Source organism: Contarinia nasturtii, unplaced genomic scaffold (assembly GCF_009176525.2).
Source record: "Contarinia nasturtii isolate CC-2019 unplaced genomic scaffold, AAFC_CNas_1.1 Cnas_scaffold_4311, whole genome shotgun sequence".
NCBI classification, from domain to species: Eukaryota; Metazoa; Arthropoda; class Insecta; order Diptera; family Cecidomyiidae; genus Contarinia; species Contarinia nasturtii.
This window is the reverse complement of record NW_022201606.1, coordinates 209,775-229,579: the sequence shown is the minus strand read 5'-3', so window position 1 is coordinate 229,579 and position 19,805 is coordinate 209,775. Positions and strand designations below refer to the sequence as shown.

At 33.5% G+C, this 19,805-nt stretch overlaps 4 protein-coding genes across 6 annotated transcripts; 2 read left to right on the top strand and 2 right to left on the bottom strand.

Annotated features, from left to right (window-relative positions):
• Positions 1 to 73: 73 nt before the first annotated feature.
• Positions 74 to 4,187, bottom strand: LOC116350858 (plexin domain-containing protein 2). The gene is made up of 6 exons (XM_031782829.1): positions 4,056 to 4,187; positions 1,620 to 2,245; positions 1,321 to 1,513; positions 959 to 1,174; positions 736 to 890; positions 74 to 610 (listed from the first exon to the last, which is right to left on the bottom strand). The coding sequence occupies exons 1-6, from the start codon at positions 4,138 to 4,140 to the stop codon at positions 89 to 91; spliced, it is 1,797 nt and encodes a 598-aa protein (XP_031638689.1). The 5' UTR covers positions 4,141 to 4,187; the 3' UTR covers positions 74 to 88.
• A 407-nt stretch (positions 4,188 to 4,594) lies between these two features.
• Positions 4,595 to 6,255, top strand: LOC116350796. Of its 3 annotated transcripts, none has more exons than XM_031782735.1 (4): positions 4,595 to 5,031; positions 5,104 to 5,167; positions 5,230 to 5,316; positions 5,380 to 6,255. In XM_031782735.1, exons 2-4 carry the CDS (start codon positions 5,108 to 5,110, stop codon positions 5,533 to 5,535), a joined length of 303 nt encoding a protein of 100 aa, XP_031638595.1. In that variant the 5' UTR covers positions 4,595 to 5,031; positions 5,104 to 5,107; the 3' UTR covers positions 5,536 to 6,255. The 3 variants fall into 3 exon arrangements, with proteins under 3 accessions (XP_031638595.1, XP_031638594.1, XP_031638593.1); XM_031782734.1 differs by having other exon boundaries at positions 4,596 to 5,031; positions 5,090 to 5,167; XM_031782733.1 differs by having other exon boundaries at positions 4,599 to 5,167.
• Positions 6,256 to 6,893: 638 nt separating this feature from the next.
• On the bottom strand, positions 6,894 to 10,393 carry LOC116350657 (protein DDI1 homolog 2). The gene is made up of 5 exons (XM_031782525.1): positions 9,555 to 10,393; positions 9,246 to 9,487; positions 8,206 to 8,582; positions 7,753 to 8,129; positions 6,894 to 7,688 (listed from the first exon to the last, which is right to left on the bottom strand). Exons 1-5 carry the CDS (start codon positions 9,844 to 9,846, stop codon positions 7,480 to 7,482), a joined length of 1,497 nt encoding a protein of 498 aa, XP_031638385.1. The 5' UTR covers positions 9,847 to 10,393; the 3' UTR covers positions 6,894 to 7,479.
• A 315-nt stretch (positions 10,394 to 10,708) lies between these two features.
• On the top strand, positions 10,709 to 14,724 carry LOC116350658 (CCR4-NOT transcription complex subunit 9). The gene is made up of 7 exons (XM_031782526.1): positions 10,709 to 11,687; positions 11,914 to 12,223; positions 12,490 to 12,870; positions 13,055 to 13,249; positions 13,344 to 13,435; positions 13,522 to 13,696; positions 13,774 to 14,724. Exons 2-6 carry the CDS (start codon positions 12,164 to 12,166, stop codon positions 13,691 to 13,693), a joined length of 900 nt encoding a protein of 299 aa, XP_031638386.1. The 5' UTR covers positions 10,709 to 11,687; positions 11,914 to 12,163; the 3' UTR covers positions 13,694 to 13,696; positions 13,774 to 14,724.
• The last annotated feature ends 5,081 nt before the right edge of the window (positions 14,725 to 19,805 follow it).

Here is a 19,805-nt window from a genome sequence, read left to right as displayed (position 1 = left end):
AAAAAAAAAACAAAATTGCTGTTTAATCACGTAAGTGAAATTTGAAACTGAATCGCAAATATCAAAACAAAATTTGCCTAATTGAATTTCAAAAATAAACATTCGATTTCATACATAAATATAATGCCGACGAAATTATTGCTGAATAGAATAGTGTTAAAAAAAGAAGTGTTTTGTGAGAAAAAAAATTCACCTGTATTAGAAGCTGACCGCTCTTTGTGTGTGGGTTACGATATGCATATGCAACCCACATGACAAGACTGGCAATCACGACGATTGGTAACAATATGCCTAGGGCAAAACTAGCATGGTTATGTTTGGATTGATCGTTGTCAATGTGTGCAAGTGCGTTTTTCACATCGACCGATGTTTTATTTCCATTCTCTGTGAATGCGGCATCACCATGGACACTTGGAATTTGTGAATCATTTTGGTTTGCTGTTTGACCGTTCACCGGTTGTTGTGTCGCATAATTGTTACCTTTGGTACCTAGCGCCGGGCACGTTGTAGTGTCTTTCAATTGCGTTTTTTCGCAACCCACTTGAATCCATTGCTGACGTTTACGATCCGTTCCCGTCGAACACCGATTCAATGTTGGACACCATGTGCACTATACAAAAGAGAACCATCCAATTATTGGTAATGACACAAAATGAATTTGTTTTTTAACGAACATCACGTTTCTTTTTCTCGAAAAATATAAAAAATATTTACACTTGTATAAAATCAACTTACATTAAATGCGTCGAGCCGTGTATCCAAGCAGCTGGCACAATCTTTGAATCCCAAACATGTGGGAAGTGCCACCATTCTGATGACTGTATTGTTTTTGATATCTTGTCCGGGGAAATTGACACGATGATATTCATAAATTGTCTTCCGGCGAGCAACTGTTGGTAGCAAGAGAATATCAAGTGAATCAATTCTAAATGTAGTAATCATGCATATCAAAACTTACAATAAATAGTTTTATCGATGATGTACGCATCGGATAGGCCAATTTTAACTGGATGCTTTTCATCTTTAATGTTTTCAATTAGGATTGGTATTTCTTTGTATGCGAATGTGATATCACCAGTATTGTACAATGTTACACTGAATGTAAACAATGGCGGTTTTGATGTTGCTCCATCTTGCAACGGTACTTTTTCCCATATCACAGTGAATGCCGTTCCTATATTCACACACAGAATTATCGAACGAAATAAAAATAAACTTAATTGTGAAAGTCGCAGAAAGTGCGCCATTAAATGTGTTGTTATTTAAAAGCGTTATGGTGTGTATACAATAAATGAATGTTCTACAGTTAAATTCAATTACCATTATCATTGTATTTCACAACAGACACGTTCGACGCGCTTGTATCAAAATTAGCCATAAGTGGTGCAATATATTGTGTTGCTGCGAGCCAAGAGTGAACATATTCTCCTGTATAGAGGAATCCACCGGTGGCAACAGTTACATTCCGAACCGTATGTCCATAAAATGGAAAATCGAATTTCAATTGCACCGTCTGTGGAAGAAAAATGAACCGCACACAGTATGCACGATTTAATGGTTAATTAAACTTTGAGTAAAAATAACACTGATTACATATATTTACACAGCATTAAACTTACAATAGCTCGACGATGTGATTTCGATAGAATGTTGCTGATAATATAGTCCTTTTTCTGTGACCAGTATTCATTCGATTGGTTAACACTAACACTCAGCGTACTATTATAGTATTGAAAATAGTCAATTTTCTGGTCATTTCCCCCTTTTTTTTCTTCCTCAGAGATCGTCCTATTGAATTCCTCTTCGGGCTCATCAATGCGTCCAATTACGTCTTCGTTAACAGCGGATAGTGTTGCTTCCGTTTCGGTTTCTTTTGTTGATTGTACAGCACCAAGGCTTTTATTTATCGTTGATGTGTTTGCATTTGTCGCTGTCATCAATGACGATGGCGATGATTGTGATACGACAATTTTTGTTTCATTGGTAGATGGAGGTGGATAGTATTTCCGTTGGCCAGCACCATTTTCACCAAGTAAATGCTGTGTACTATTTTTAGATGTTGGGGTTTCACTTTTGCCACCCGTTTCTGGTGCTGTCGAAGCAATTGGTGTTGGCAACGATGCAGTTGTTGTTACAGGCGATGCTGGCACATTTGTATCACGTTTAACGCGATACGTTTTGAAGTTAGCATTATCTAAATATTTTAGATTATGCGAACTTTCTATGCTGTACTGGTATTGGTCACCTGAGTGAAAAAATGAAGATTTATTATTTAAATGAATTATTTCCACGTTATTTGGCCCCGAAAATACATTTATGGCACAATAAATCATATCTTTTGACAAAAAAACGTTCCATAAAACTGATCACAAGACGCAATTAATTCACTGGAGTGATAACTACGATAAAGAAAACAAACATTTATAAACGAGTTTTTTTTTATGATTCATGCAAAATTCCACCGAATATCAAAACATGCCAAGGCATATGGCTTTTTTATAATCTTTATTTACTCATCAAATAAAGCTACTGATATTGTTTGATATATGATGAGCGGTTTTCTGTTGACTATTGTCAACAGATTCATTTACGTTTTTATTTCCAACGAATGAGACTGATACGGTTTTTTCACATATAGATTTGTCGTTTTGTCATAATACTTTCTTCTTACATGTAACGCATTATGTCGTTCAAGTAAAGCGTTTAGACGATTAATTAGTAATAATTATCATTCGCATACAGACAGATTTTCGACACATATACAAAAAGTCAATAATTTATTGCTTTTAAATGGTCTTAATCACTTGCGGTCGATTTATAATAGAGTAAGACGCAGGACGTCGATTTCATTTGTTGTTGCACCAAAGCCAATTTAATTGAATTATGTCATGTTTGACATCGGCGACGTTAATCACATACATATGTGTGTAATGCTATTTGTTCGTTAGCATCAATTTTGAATGAAACGGAGAACGAAGAGAGACAGAGGAATGCCAAACTGAACTATTTAGGCAAAAAAAAATGATTACGTTTCAGCCGTAAACAGTGGTTACCATTATTGAGAAATCTGAGACTGTGTCATATGTGTGTGAAGTTTTCGTTTTAAAACAGATGCAAAATACTTCACAGAAATGACGAATAAAAGACATTGATTTTAATTATGGTGCACAGCGACAAGATAACAAAATTGCAAACGAAGCGATCTTGGCACTTTATAGTTGCTGATACAGTTGTGTTCACTTTTTTTACTTTAGCGCTCCTGTTAAATTCATTGGAATAGTGAAATTCCCCACAACAGCACAATTTCTTTGGTATAGCGCTGACTCATATACATACGCTGAAATCTACAAACTCAAATAAACAGTCAATTAACGCATCGGTCAGTTTAGTTGATTGTTGTTGGGGTTTTTTTTTGCGACGTTGCCTTTTTATTGTGGTTCAAGTCTAAACGTATAGATCAAAAATAACAATTTCTTTTTCCTTCAATTTTTTTTTCATTCAATGTGTGTCAAATATAGTCCATTCACTTTGGCGCTTCGTAACTAGCGTAAATTGGTCGCCAATGATCAATAACGCGATACAGAGTTGTTATTTTATTGAAGGCAACGCGCAATCAAAAATAATTTGCAAAAGAAATGAGCGAGAATTCTCTGTTAACATATTTCGAACACTCAAAAACAAGATCGTTGAATATTTAATTGCACGGGATATGCACAGTCACATACATACACAATTTTTCCACATTCAACGAATAACTCTTTTTTTCCCTGCACAATATTTACATATTCTCTTATGCTAAACTCTATCAAACCGAAACACTTGCTTGATTCTCCGATATTATAATCTATATATAAAAATGTGCGCGCTAAAGCTTCGATTTATTTTATTTTAATTTTTTTTTTTCGTTCCTGTTTTTATTGCGTTTTTTTTTGTTCGAAACGAGTTTATTGCTTGCGTCACAAAGAATGATCGAATTGGAAAATTCTTAAAATCGTCAAAATCAAATTTGTCTAACGAAAATTCCGAAAAAAAAATCAAATCAATTTTTTACTTACTATCGATTTGATTTGATTGGGACAATTCTACAAAAATTAAACAAAATACGCAGAAATTGAGGAAAACACAATATACGTTCGCCATCTTTCTTAAACACTACTTTACGAATGACTGATGAAATACGTCTTATGACTCGTTTACTCCGACCATTTACATGTCATTCGCACTTTTGTTGTGTGTCGAGAGCGAGAGAAAGAGTACACATCACATCCAGAAACGGTGTTATAAGTGTATGAGCGTAACACTTCTCGTTTACACACACACACTTTATACACTCATACACTGTATATGAGTGTGAGTTTATTTTGAACTTTGACAGAAGAATCTGATTGAATGATTTCATACAAAACAGTGGCCACAACAAAAAAGAACAACGTGCATGTATGTTTGCATGTTTATAATATTGTGTCTATGTGTTGATTTCGCCACAGTCATACGTTTTCGTTTGGTGCATTGTTATTTTTCGGTTCGGACATATGAACACATGTCTAATTTCTCTGGATTTTTTCAGGGAAATTTTTCTATAATTAGCATAACACACTTTGACGCAAATAAATCGATGATTAAAAATGTGGAATATCCACATTTGAATCGCATTCTATCGTAAAATCTTGATTTTTTTTCCTGCTCATGGATAAACGAATAACGTCAGTGACTTGATTTCAATTTTATTTCTACTCAATTTTCGATTTGAAAACGTCAAATGGAGTGCTATATTTTTTTTTTACTCAAAGCATTTTTTTAAACCATGTCATTCATCATTGTGACCGAGTAGAAAAGTCACAAAATTTACGTCAAAACACATAAAGGACAATAAAAATGTTATTTTGATAAAAGGCACACATAGCAGAAAAAATATTGAAAAGCAATTTAATATTCAGCATTCTAAATTTAAAGTTTTGCCCTTTTATTGTTAAACAATTGAAAACAAGTGCTTAGAAAATGTAATTTATAAGAGTCAATTGATGCCTAAATGTAAGCAAATACCGATAAAATCCACAAAAAAGACAAAAAAAATATTGTGATTTTTTAGAAAACTTTACCTAGCATAATGACACCACACATCAATGATTTCACACCATTTGGAATGTTTTTACTTGGCGAAGAACCGGTAAGATGCGACGTTGTATTTATTTGTATTTCTTTCTACAAATTTGTGCATTTTTTTAACAGACAATTGAGGATTTTATTCTTCTAATTGGAACAATCGTGGCTTTCATCGCATTTGTGCTATGGTGCTGTTTTCCGATATCTCCAAAGGTGAGCCACACAATAGTTTGTGTCAACGTGTGAAAATAAACAGTTTTTGAATGATTTTTTTAGGATGGAAGTGGACATCAGTCATTCTCATGTAAATCGTTATATGTTTTGAAATCATCGCAACACAAGTACACCGAAGATAATCACAATGGTCGAAATCATGATGGCTCCAAATACGGTTTGAATCCAACTTATCATTGCTGCAACAGCAATAACTAGTTCTAGTGCAACAAAACAGAAAGAAAGTATAGATTTTTACCTCAAAAAGGATTTCTTGTAGATAAAACGCTTTTTCACAAAAAAAAAAAACATTATTCTAGTCAGGAACGGTGAACACAAATGCAATCTAACGAATTAGATAAATACATTTAATGTTATGAAGAAGGAATGGTTTCACATAAAAAACATTCAATATCATTATGCTGGCTTGTTTGGAGCCGACAAACATTACGTTTTTAACTGAATCATCAAAATCATATTTTACTAGTTTTTATTTTCAATTTTAATTTTGATTGTAAATAAATTTAAAAAAAACGAATATATTTGATGAATTTGTATCATATATTTTAAACGAATTACTTACATTTGAACACTCACCGTTCGAATCTCATACACACTCAAGAGTTTTTATGCTACTTAAATATATGTAAGAATTTTAAAGAAGAATTAAGTGTTACATTTTACATCTTTAAAATTAACTGTATAACTTTTTTCTCTTGAATTAAAATCAATTTGAAAACACAAAATGAATACCAACATGAATTTTATCTCCTCCTTTTTACAAAAAAAGGGACAAAATCCTCAGCAGATATATAAAATCAACCGAAACAATAGACACAGATACAAACTTCGTCATGAGAGTAGGTAGTTTTAATCGACTAAATCAGTAAATTAATCACTGTGATGATATAAAAATAAATCCCAATACAATTTATATAATTCCACTGTTTTTATTTGAATTTTTCGGGCTCATCAATTAGGTCATCGATATCATCTTCCATTTCGGTTTTGTGTGCCGTGAAAGCAATTGGCGATGTCAACGATGCAGTTGCTGTTACAGGCGATGCTGGCAAATTTGTATCATACTTCACACGATACGTTTTAAAGTCAGCATTATCTAAATACTGGTGTTGGTTACCTGCGTAAAACAATGAAGATTTATCATTTAAATGAATTTGCAGTATTATTTCCACAATTGATCCTATCTTTTGTCAAAAAAACATTCCACATTTTGGCAAAATTCTGTAGGGAGTTCCTGGAAAAATCCATGGGGGGTCCCTGACGATGCCAACAATTTTGTTAGAAGTCACTTTTTGAGGCTAAAATCCCTAGCAAATCGGAAGAATTTTCTCGGCCAAAAAAAGTGAAGAGCAAAAAAAAGGTCCTCATTTCCAAAATTGTTGAGGGTTCCTAAAAATATTTTAGGGGGGTCATCCGAGCCCTAGGAACCCTTGTCATCACCTTTGCCATCAAATGATATAACGTAATAGTAACCTAATAGTAGGTAACTGTAATCGATCAAAGTCACTGTTCGTAAACTAATCACTGTGATGATATAAAATTAAATCCCAATACAATTTAATATAATTCAACCGTTTTTATTCAATTTTAAAATTCGTTTGACAGTGGTATCCGATGTGTTAAAAACATTTAAAAAAAGGTTTCAAATCCGTAAACTTAAAAGCAGCATGAAAGGGCTTTTTGCTTTGAATTAATTTTTTTAACTGATGACCTGCAAGGTTATTGTTGTAATTCGTGTAATATATAGTGATCAAAAATTGTTTTTTTTTTGTCTTCAAAATTAAACTTAAAATGTTTACAAAATAGATTCTCAAAATGTGCCGTAGTATAAAACTGAAGAAATGACACACGCAACACAATAGTGGTGTTATTTTTCGTTCCACATCTGTTTAATAATAAATTGCTAATGAAGTGGAGGTAGACAATGTTATCTTTTGTTATTTTTTTACTGTGCTTTTGCTTGAGTTTGTTGATGTGTTTTTTATCTATCTACTTTTCTTCCACCTTTTTTGTTCTTAAATTCTTACTGTAAAATTCCTCTTAAAACAACTTCTTTCATTTTAAACAATGATTTTTTGTATCGTTTCTTTTAGCTGATTCCATTACTTAAAATCGCGATAATGCATTTACATGATTCAATGATCATTGAAATTTCAATGATTTTGCAAACAACGCGGCCAAGGCCTGTGTCTTATTGCCGTTGGCCGATCGCAATTCCGCAATCACCCGTTCACGTGGAAAACCATTTTTAACTATTTCAGCTACATCAATTTCTGTGAATTTATCTGTCGGCAATATTGAGTCTCGGCCTAATGACGATGACATTCCACCGCTGGAAGATGATCCACTAGCTGAAAGCGATTAGAAAATCTATATTATTTCGCTCATCTTTCAATAATAAGTGTATGTGCTTACCTTGTTCTCGTCTACTTCGTTCGATCGCTTTTTGAATTTCGGCTGCTTCAAGTGCATCGGCGGTGGCTTTCAATTCTTCGGCGGCTACTTTGTCGTTGTCGGCACCAGTTAATGTGAGACGACTGTGTGTTGGTAATTCATTTTCTGGCAAGAACTTTGTATCGGTTCCGGTTGTTCCGATGTGCAGGATATTTCGTTGCAAATCAATTGTGCATTGATGACGTTTTAGCATATCCAAACCAAGCAACATGTCCATTGTTTGATCTTCGAGCACGGAAAAACTTGTGAGAAGGAAAACATTTTCAATTTCCACCTGGGCAACGTGCACACGACCAATGATCTTTTGAACACCAACACCCTTTGCAATACCAGCCCATCTGTTATACAAAAATACAAAGAAGGTCCTTAATCTTAATTTCTTTTCTAAAAAAAAAAAAAGTTTCTTTTTATTACCGTGTGTCAACCAAACGCATGACGTTGCATTTTTCAGCACAGGAAGCACTCATGATTGTTGCCTGAGCGCCCGAATCAACAAACGCTTTAACCGGCACACCATTTACTTTGCAATTTATGTACAACATGACAACGGTACCAAATGTCTCTGGATTGTGTTCCATTGCAGCTTCCATATTTGCTTCGATATTTTTTTGTCGAATCTCTTCGGCGATCAAACGTTGTGCTTCGTGATCAAATGGATCAGCTTCCATCATTCGTCGACGTTGTTGAGCCCGTTCATAGCGCGCTTGTATCTGTTGTCGAAGCACATTCGAAAATGTTTCTAAATTTCCAGAAAGTAATGCTTCGGCCAATGTTGGGTTATTTTGTTTCAACTGCAAACGAATAATTGGATGTGTAACATCAATATTTTATGTTTTTAAGCCCTAACTTCGGAATGTAGTCGCTATTATTGATTGGAAATTCTTTTAACAATAACTCAAGATGTAAGATTTATGATTATAAATAAGTGTAACAAGACAACATAAAATGTGATCCATGTCATTATGATGGCGAGGACTTGGTTGCTTCTTCTTGATTGAATTATTGTCTGACGAATTAATGTCCACTAGACATTGTCTAGACATTAGTTCGAAATTTTAATCCACATACCAAATCGTTGAAATGATGTATTTAAGTCTAGACAATAATTCGCATTTAACCCAAACATTAATTCGTTGCCCTGCTCTTTCATTGGTCGATCGGAAACAAGAAAATTTGTTTTCAACCAAACATTTTATTGAATAATTCAACTAGCAATCTATGTTAAAAAAATTGTTCACCGATGGTGTAGGTTATTTATCAATGTCAAAAAAGTCTGTAGCGCTTTTGTTGGCTGTATAACAACTGAATAAAAAAAGATCGAAGCAACCAAGTAAAGAAAAACCATCATCTTCTTATCGTTTAAATAAATTTCCAATCAAAATCGACTCTTCCCTTAATTGTTATGCACACATATTCGAAAGACATTAAAAATATAAATGAGAAAATTGTCTTACCAATGCCAATTGATCAGGATTCTTGAAAAATGCCTCTCGAACCATGGCTGGATCATCGTTCATGCCGATCGAAATGGGACTTTGCGGGGAACCACTGTTACCTGGTAAACTACCGCTGAGACTTCCACTACTGCCACTATTTGGCACCCGAATCGCAGTGCTACCTGGCAAACTACTGCTGAGGCTACCGCTGCTACCACTATTCGGCACTCGAATCGCACTGAAGTCCAATCCAGCTAATGCTATAGAATCCCACGATTTCAAAATTAGTCAAATGTAAACAAATTTATGAATTAATAAAGTACTTACGATTTGATGGATTTTGTCTGTTGCTTTGATTAGCTCGGGCTGCCGTTGATAATAAATTGCCAGCTGCCTGCATGACATGTTGCAATAAGACAGCATCACCATCGCTGATGCCATGATCTTTGAGTGACTTTTTGTCATCTAGCAACGGTTGACCTTTGAATGTGATCACAATCTCTGTCGATGGAAAACCCGACTCAACCTCGCAAAATGCCTTGAAATTTTCCAATTCCAACTCTTCCGACACATCCAATTCAAATACATAATCGGTTACGGTGGTCACAGTGATTTTCATGATTTCGTTTATTTTACGTTAAACAAAAAAAAAGGAACTAAAATGTTGAATGAATCACTTCGAATTGAATTTCACAACAAAAGTCCGTCAACAAAAGAATTTGAATTTACGTTTCGATTTCGGTTTTATTTGCCAAATGTCTTTGGCTGACGTACTGCACGCAAATGATGACTCTTCAAAAATCAGAATCGTAAAACTGTATGAAAATATGCGAAGAAAATATAAATCTTTTGTTTATCGGACACTTTTCATTCGTTCAATGCACGTCAACGCAAGGGAGGAAATTGTCAAACCGAAAAATTTCAGCTTAAATCGCAATAGAAATAAATAGAAATTAAAATGCACGGAATTGTATTTTGTATAGTTAAATAATATTCGGAATAAAATTTAATGGAATTGAATGTTACTCGTCGACTGGAATTTTTGCAATGAAATCGGCTTTATCGAAGCGAACAAATTAACGAAATCGAGAAATGAATGTCATTAGGGCCAAAATTTAACGTCAAAACTTGTTTATTGTTATAAAACTGGACTACTATGCGAAAATGAGTTCACTTTTTTCATTTCGCCCCGACTAGATGGCGTGCTTGATTGTTTGTGTATCTTATTCTTTGTTTCATTGCAAACGTCTCATATGGCATGAATTCATGTGAAATGCAGCCTTTTATTTCTATTTTAAAATAAGAAAATTACAAAAAATAAATATTTTATCCAAAAATTGATTAAACAAATTCAAAAAGTGGGAATAAAATGAAAAATTTAAGTGAATTTAAATGAGCAACACTGAATCGAAAATGCATGTGAGAATGGCAACACTTTTCTACTCTCTCAGCAAAACGTAAATACGTATTCAATCACACTGAACCAGGAAAAAAATATACATACTTTGCCTGTGGTACGTAGTGAAGCATCAAAATAAAATCAACTTTCTATCGATATATTGTAGTGAAACCGAGTTAAAATAATTACAATCGTTTTTAAGAAAAGAACCGTGTTCAATCATCGCAACGAAATTCAAGAAATTTATTGCTGGCGTTCAAAAAATTAACTACCAAAAATAGAAATTCATGCGAAATTGTGTCAATTATGTCACTGCAAAACCATAAAAAAACATAACCATAGAAAAAGAGAAATAGTGAAACAAGTCTGGAGAGACTACGTTCATACAGCTAGCTGAAAAGTGTTTTTATCTCACAAACTCCATTATTTTATTGACCTGTTTTGAATTTGATTGCTCGATTTATTTCTTTTTATCGAAGAACAAAAGTGTTTTCATTTCCTTAGGAAATTGTGTTGTTCAATTTGAAAGTGTGCATACGTGCAAAAGAAGTGGAAAAAAAAACAACAACTTCAACATAAAGTGAGAACTGAACAAACAAAGTTGTATGCGTTGTGTATATAAATACTCACTCCATACGAAACACACGACGACTAATTTCGACGCAATAAGAGATATTTTTTTTTTGTCTTGCTTTCGTCAAATTTTTTCCATACGCTTCTGTTGTGACTCGATATTTTCGGTGTGATTTTAAATTGTGAAGAATAAAACGAAATAAATTTTACATTCATAAATAAGTAAATATATTGAATTTGCTTAGAAGAAAGAAAAAACTTGTGACGAAAAAAAAAAAATCTAGACAAATCCAAAGTAAAGGACAAATTAAAACATAGAAAAGTCAAAATATCCATATATATAAATATATATATCTCTATCTCAGCGAATATTTGTGTTCACATAAAATATTTAAAATATATACATAAGCATAGAAAAAAAAGCAACAAACAAGACGTCAAGGAAAGCCACCGCAGACAAAACTTATGCTAAATAAGTGGAATATCAGGTGAATGCACGACTGAAAGGTCATTTGATTTATTCAACTGCACATTTCAATGCAACATTGCATTTCAAATGCATGTATTTGTATGCGATACGCTAGCAGTTTTAGTTATTGATAGATATGTGTATATTATATGCACTCTCCAACCACATTGTTTCAATTTGAACCTAATAACAGTAACAATAAAAACTAACATTTTTTCTTTCTCTCATTCTATTCTATTTTACAGTATTCAACAAAAGCGACAACAACAAAATAAATAACAAAATTGAAAAGCTTTTCTAAGTGTTTGCACCATTCATTTCAATTTTCTCAGACTATAATAATAATTCGAGTGTGGAACACTTTGCGATCAAGTCGATTTACGCAATACCAAAATACACTGGGAAACATTTCAAACTTCGCACGCAAAATTTCGCCACCGAGAAAAATTCTCTCATTTTACACCGAAGAATATCGAACAGTGAATTTATGTCAGCATGAGCTCTGATCCTAGTCCAGCAACATTACAGCATTCTTCATCAACGGAAACGGAAAAGGTAGCAATTAAATGTTGTTTTTTTTAAGTATTACGTTTTTTTTCTCTCTCACTTGCTTGTTATGACGACAAATGTTGTTATTCAACATTGTTGTTTTTTTTTCAATGTGCCTGTAGTAAATAACCGTTTTAAATAGTAAATAGAGATAATTATATATAAGCTTCAATGACTGATAAGAAGTTTAACTTAAAATCCACGTTTATTTTCATCATTAATTGTATCTCTTCATTTTTATTCCGGTTCTTTTTCCGCCTCACGATGGCTAGGTATTTCAATGGATCAACGAATTATCGAATCCGGATACGCGCGAAACCGCTTTAATGGAATTGAGCAAAAAGCGTGAAACTGTACCAGATTTAGCGCCGATGCTATGGCATAGCTTTGGCACAATCGTTGCATTGCTACAAGAGATCATCAATATTTATCCATCAATTAATCCGCCCACACTAACTGCCCATCAATCGAATCGTGTATGCAATGCGCTTGCATTATTGCAATGCGTTGCATCTCATCCAGAGACGCGATCCGTTTTCCTTAATGCTCAAATTCCATTATTTTTATATCCATTTTTAAATACAACATCCAAAACGCGACCATTCGAATACTTGCGGCTCACTAGTCTCGGTGTCATTGGCGCTCTTGTCAAGGTAATGAATAACTTTTTTTTATGTTTGTTTGTTTTCGTTTGAATAACAAAATCAAACGGTGTCTATATATAAAGCTGAATGTTTTTTTTCTCTTCGAAAAGTGACTCAACGATGATATAATAATATCATTACATTCAAATATATTTTATATATGAAAATTAAACACGTTCTTCAATACTTTCAGACTGATGAAGAAGAAGTGATCACATTTTTGCTGAGCACCGAAATTATTCCACTCTGTTTACGGATTATGGAATCTGGATCAGAGCTGAGCAAAACTGTAGCCACATTCATCTTGCAGAAGATCTTGCTCGACGAAAAGGGCCTATCGTACATTTGTCAAACGTTTGAACGTTTCTCGCATGTCGCTATCATTTTGGTGAGCATTTGAAAAACAAATAACAAATAATCAAAACAATATACCAACTTTCTTGACTTTTCGTAATTTATTTCGATTATCATTACTATTTCAGGGTAAGATGGTCATTCATTTGGCCAAAGAGCCATCTGTTAGGCTATTAAAGCATGTGGTTCGTTGTTATTTGCGTTTGTCAGATAACCAAAGGTTCGTCTTTTAATATTTACGTTAAATTTTTCCTCAAATAATTACATTTTAAAAATTAACCAATTTTTTATTATAAAATTTTGCAGAGCATGTGAGGCCCTTCAGCAATGTTTGCCCGATCAACTTCGTGATGCAACTTTTGCTGTATCTTTGCAAGAGGATAAGTCAACAAAGCACTGGCTGTCTTTATTGATTAAGAATGTGGACACATATTCGATAAATCCACGACAAGTTGGCATATCGCCATTGGCCTCATAAAAAGTAAGTGGTTTTCACATTCTTGGCACAAAATCTAACATTAACGTTTACATTGTCTGCTTTCACCATTTTTTTTTTAGTTTTCCGCTGATATTCTCCATTTTGAACACGAAATCAATTCTACACATATGTGGTAGCAAGCGACAAATTTATCATGGAACCATGTTGTAAAATTTGAGATTTTAAGAACAAAAAGAACCGGAAAAGAACACAATTGAAATGAAACACTCATCTGCATTAAAGAAAATTATTGATTCGTACAATATACAAATGGCATTACAAATTAGATGGCTTTGAATAATGTTTACTATTGAGACTGCATCAGAATGAAAAAAAAATCAACAACAAAAAATGATACATGTTAAAAAGAAAACACAAAATTATTTAGAAAAAATAAATTAGAAAGAAAAATGCACTAGATACAAATGGTACCTAAATTTAAAAATTTGAAATTGTAATGGTTAATATATTTTCGTGATTTCATTGGGCCAAGATGTTGGCCAATCATATATATATATATATATTTTATCTCAAATGGAAACCAAACAATGTAAAACAAATAATAGTGAATCGAAGTCGACCACATGTGTGAAATTTAACGTTAGAATCCACTCACACACACACACATACACAAAATCTTAACTTAAAATTTATATAATGAACACCTAGCGTGAATATGGATTATGATTGCTCTGCGATGTAATACTAAATTTTACTAATATAAAATACAACTTAAACTGTTTCTTTTACGTTTTAGATTAAGAGCAACAACAAAACTGGAAAAACAATGTTCTTAGTATATCCAAAATGCAAGTTTATTAGCACTTAAAGAAAAAAAGAAAAAAAAACAGAAAAAAAAAACAGAAAAAAAACAACAATTTAATGTAATATTTAACCGAGATATGGAAAAATACATGTAAATTAGCCCTTAAGCTTACTACAATTTCAGTACATTTTGTAAATTAATAGAATTATTTTAGAAACTAACAAAAACATATTTTATATTGAGGAATTACCGACAAACATTTGTTTCAATTAAAGAAAAATTCATTGCGAAAATTATATGTGTTTTTCTTTTGCTGTGTACATTTTACTGAATTGATGTTCAAATGCTTAAATTGATATCATTTATGCACGTCAGTGTTTTGCGTGAACATGGCTGAGAGACTCGAACAATCGACAAATATGGCATAACAAAATGCGCGCGCAAGGAAAAAAAATTGTCCGTTGAAATAATTCATCTCAGTCTCATGGTATCATTTTCACACGTTAAAAAATAATAAAAACGGCTGAAAAATGAAAAGAAATTTCCGCTCGAGTAACGTTTCAAGTTTTTTCGTTGTTGTTTCGCTACCAGTCAAAAAATATATTCAAAATTTATTAAAATGCTTTTGAAATCTCATAATACTGCCATTATGTCGCCATAAATAATTCGTTATTTTTCTGTTTTCCAACAATCTGGACCACCAAAAAACGAACATCGTCAAACAATTTGGACAATGGAATTCTTGTCGTTGTTCGTACAATGTAAACAATAGTTTTGTCTATGGACATTTTTGTGGGTAACAGTTGAAAAAACGGTGCGGTATTGTCAACAGAGATGAAAAAACACACATAGTCTCAGTGTATTCGATGGCACGTTTGAGACATGTTTTTCTCAATTTCTCAGCCACTATGAAACAAGTTATTTACACACAAATCTATTATAATTTTGATTAACATTCTATTCTCATGGAATGAGCCACATTGAATGCATGTCTGCAACGGTTGCTTTCTTTCTTTTTGAGATTTAGCGCCAAACAACTAAAATTCGTTGAAATCCAAAAATGTTTGAAAATGACAAGCTGTGTGAACACTAAACAGGATCAAACATTTATCATTCGATATTTTTCCATCATTTACGTTTCGAATATATCATCAATTTACGTGAGCTGGAAAAAACGTGATTAAACATAAAAATTTTGCCTGATATCACCACATTGTTCTCGGATTTCAAGAGGACATATGAAAGTGATTTTCACGCTCAGTTTTCTCCGAATCATTCGATTCGGATTGACGATTTTCACATCATTGTAATGTAGAACAACTATGAAAATTGCCAAATCACTCGACCAAAACTAATGGGTTTGCAAAAAATCGAAAAGGATTTGGAATACAATTTAGAAAAAATCTTAAATTGCAAATCAAATTCAAATTCGATTCGGACACCTTTTGTTGAATATTGGTTGCCATTTAAATTAAATATTCACCCGAATCGAAAAACGGCCGCTATAAATTAATGTGGTCTCATATCATCCGTGGTCGTGGCGTGTAAAATGCAAAAAAAAGTAAATCCAGTTAAAAGAATCCTCGATGTATCTCAAGATGGTAAGTGAAACCGTTCTTGGCATGCACACAATTGAACGTGGCAACGGAAAATTAAAATCAACATATAGATATTTTTTTAAAATAACCTTTGAACTGATAGAAAGAGAGTGTGCTATTTTATTTTCCCAGCGCCGGCTGTGCGCCATGTCCATTTCTATAGAATTCGCAAAATTCGGTTTTTAAAAAGCCATTCAATTCACTTAATAATTAAAACGAGAACCAAAACTCTTTTATTCGATCGTTACATTTTGTATTCAATGTGCTTTTTTTCTCATTGCTCCGTTCGCATATAATTCATCGCTCAAGTATCCTCACAATGTTATACCCACAGTTTTTTTTCTCTGTGTCTGCTAGTATTTCAAAACCAAAAGATCCCTCGAATTTTCTTTTCTGACTTGCATAGAACGAACGAAAATCTATGGGCACAAACAAGATCAACGTATACATTGAATGCAATGACGGTCAGCCGATATAGGCATATACAGTACACATACATCGTTTCTTCGTATTTTTCTAGTGTTCTCATTTTAATAATAACTAAACGTGTTTCGTATCAAGCGTTAGACATTTTCCCTTTGATTTCGTGTAAAAATAACGTAAAAAAAGAGACGAATCAAAGTATTTATCCTTTTATTCGATGAGAAAAGATTTTTTTTTCGATGCCGTACAAAGTATTTGTTGTACAAACAAAGCGATTTCGACGATCAATTGCTCATCTTTCGTTCTTTTATTCGACTCTGACATCCATTCTCATCGGATATGTGATATAGGAATAGTGAGTGCATTGTATAATGTAAATAGCATGTGCCGTAACCGTAATAATGAACTGCTAATCGTCGGTGGGCTGAACACTTTTAATCGAATCGAAAAAGCGAGAGAGCTCAATTCATTGTTATGCATCTTGATATGTGCGTTTAATCAAAATGCGTATAAAACCATATGTATATGTACCACTTGGAAGAAATTAGCAGTTGTTGTTATTGTGCGCACGAGAACGCATTTTGTCAAGAATGCAACACACACACACACACACACACAAACATACAAACTCAATGCACGTACGTTCGTTGGTTGAATCGAAAAGTGAGCCCCGTTTTAAATGTCAGAGTGTTTTCGCAAAATATGCATATATTATCGCGAATTTACCCTTTCTATGCACTTTCCAATGCACAATGTATGGCCTATAATAGTGTATGTGAATGCGATGGCACATGCACAATAAGTGCAGTATATGATTCTCGTGTGGTCTATTGGGCCATCGTAAAAGAAGGGAACGAATCGCTCGAATCAAATTGCACATTAATTTAAGCATATTTATCAAATAAATCTAGATGAAAAATGGCCAATGTGCGTTTGTGTGCGTGAGTTCGTGTCTATTTTCAAGTCACAAATTAGATGCATATGCAAATGCATATACCGCATGGAAATGGCCACGGTCAAAAAGTCAATGCATGTATCCTATACGCGGATGGAAAATACAATGGGGAAAATCGCAAAAAGCTGATTCGGTGTTGATAAATGCAGGTAAGTTAGGATTGGTTACTTCAACGTTCAAAATGACGTCGTTTTGGACACATTTTAATTTTTTTCAAATCATTTTTTTTCTTGATAAACAAGATTATAAATTATGTATTTTGCATGATTTTATGTACAAAAACTCTCTCAATAATTTCCATAAACAAAATGCTGGAAAAAATGAGTTTGCTTGAAGAAATTAATTTGTAACGTATTCTCTAAAACACGATGATTTATAAGGATGCATTACCTTGATCGTTTTTTTTATCGAAATACACATACCTGAAAATGAATTTAGTCGAAAAGGGTAAGTAAAGTCAACCGATAACTTTTTCGCTTTCACAAAACGAAACATCTTCTCATGCAGTCGTAACGTGGTTAAATCCCTACGTAAAACAAATGATTGGAAAAAAATCACATTTGAATTGGTCGTTTTGCTTCCCTTTTTCACAGCAACGCGACATTGAAACTATTTTCATTGTACGAATGATAAAAATTGAATTGAATATCGAGAAGATTCACTCGAGCACTGGTTTCGATTTCCTGTTTCGCACATACATGCTCACACCGAACAACGAAGAAATTGGTAAAGTGCTAAAGTATGTTTATTGTGTGAAAAAGCAACATTGAAATCAATGAGACGACGAGGTCAAACATACTACTACTTTATATTCAAATAAACCGAAATCAATCTTTGTTACAACTGAATTTTCGGCTTGTTTTTCTAGCTGTGTGTGTATGTGATTGTGCGTGAGTAATAAAGTGGCATCGAAATGTGAAAGAGACCCTTCACAAAATCCAACTTTCATTGTATCGAGAAATTCCTGATATTGAGACTAATAAATGACGGGCCACTTATGGTACTTGCACTCTTTCTACGGCCAAAACGCGTTGATCCATTTGAATTTGGCAACTCATATGTAAGTTCTGATCATGACATCATTTAATGCAAAAAAAATTTGGTTAGATTTATTCATACGAATTGACCAAATCGGCAAAACACCAGTTAGTATCGTATAACCGATACGCCGTGGTTTTTGATTGAATTAAATGGATTTCTAAATAAATTACGGCAGAATATTGAAATTAAATCCACAAAACCCGCTTACATATGCAAATTAACCGATCATTTATTATAAATGTGTGTACAGTACGGAGCGATAGAAAACGTAGTACTAGAATATGCGAGAAACAATCGCTTGGAAAGAAGAGAAGAACAAAAAAAAAATACTTAAACGAGCTATTCAATAGACAAAGAGAGAATTTGGAATGGTATGCATGAAAGAGACGAATAGGCAACCGTGTTCATGCGCGAATAAGAGATCAATAATAGACGCACGAATAGGAGGATCACACGGGCAAAAGCCGATAAGATATGCGTGGGACTATCCATATTGAAGTGGCGCTGTTGAATTTCAATTCATTTTTGATATACATTTAATCTCTGCTTATTCACACAAATCAAATTGATTTCGATAAAATTTATTCGCTTCCAAAATCGAACAAAATTTATGCTCATCATATTTGGATATTTCATTTTGAACGGATGTTTTTTTTTTCATTTCTCTCGTGAATTATGAAAACAATGCGTTCGGTTTATTCAAATGAATTTTAAATGCCGAATTTATCGGCGAACGGAACATTGAACTAAAGCCGAATAGAAATCATATCAATTACATGATTTTCAGCTATATATGTTCTAGATAAGAAACATACAACAATCTAATTATAGCGAGTTGATTTTTTATCGATCGATGCCGCTGTTTCGAAAAAAAAAACTTATAGTTGCCACCGACCGATTTTGATATGAAAAAAAGTTCGGAGATAGTTTTGGCATTTAAACGTGACGGATATTGCACATAATTTCAATGCATTTGGTAAATGTCAAACGGTGACATCAAATTTAAATATATGTAACACGAGAATATGGAAACAACGTGTTTGTGATTTTGTTATCGTCGTTTCTGGAACACGATACAAAACCTATATATATATGCATGTGATACCAATCGACGATATTGTTCAGTGTAGGATCGCGTTGAATACGTCATCGACATTGTCATTGCAAGCTCAAACACCAGTAGACTCCAAGCAGCGAACACGAGCAAAGAGAGCCAGCCGAGCATTGGAGCTACAGCGATAGCAAACGAGCGAGAGAGAGAAAGTGAGAGTCGGTCGACTCGAGTTATTGTGTGAATTTACGATTTACTACACATTGGCATGTGAAATG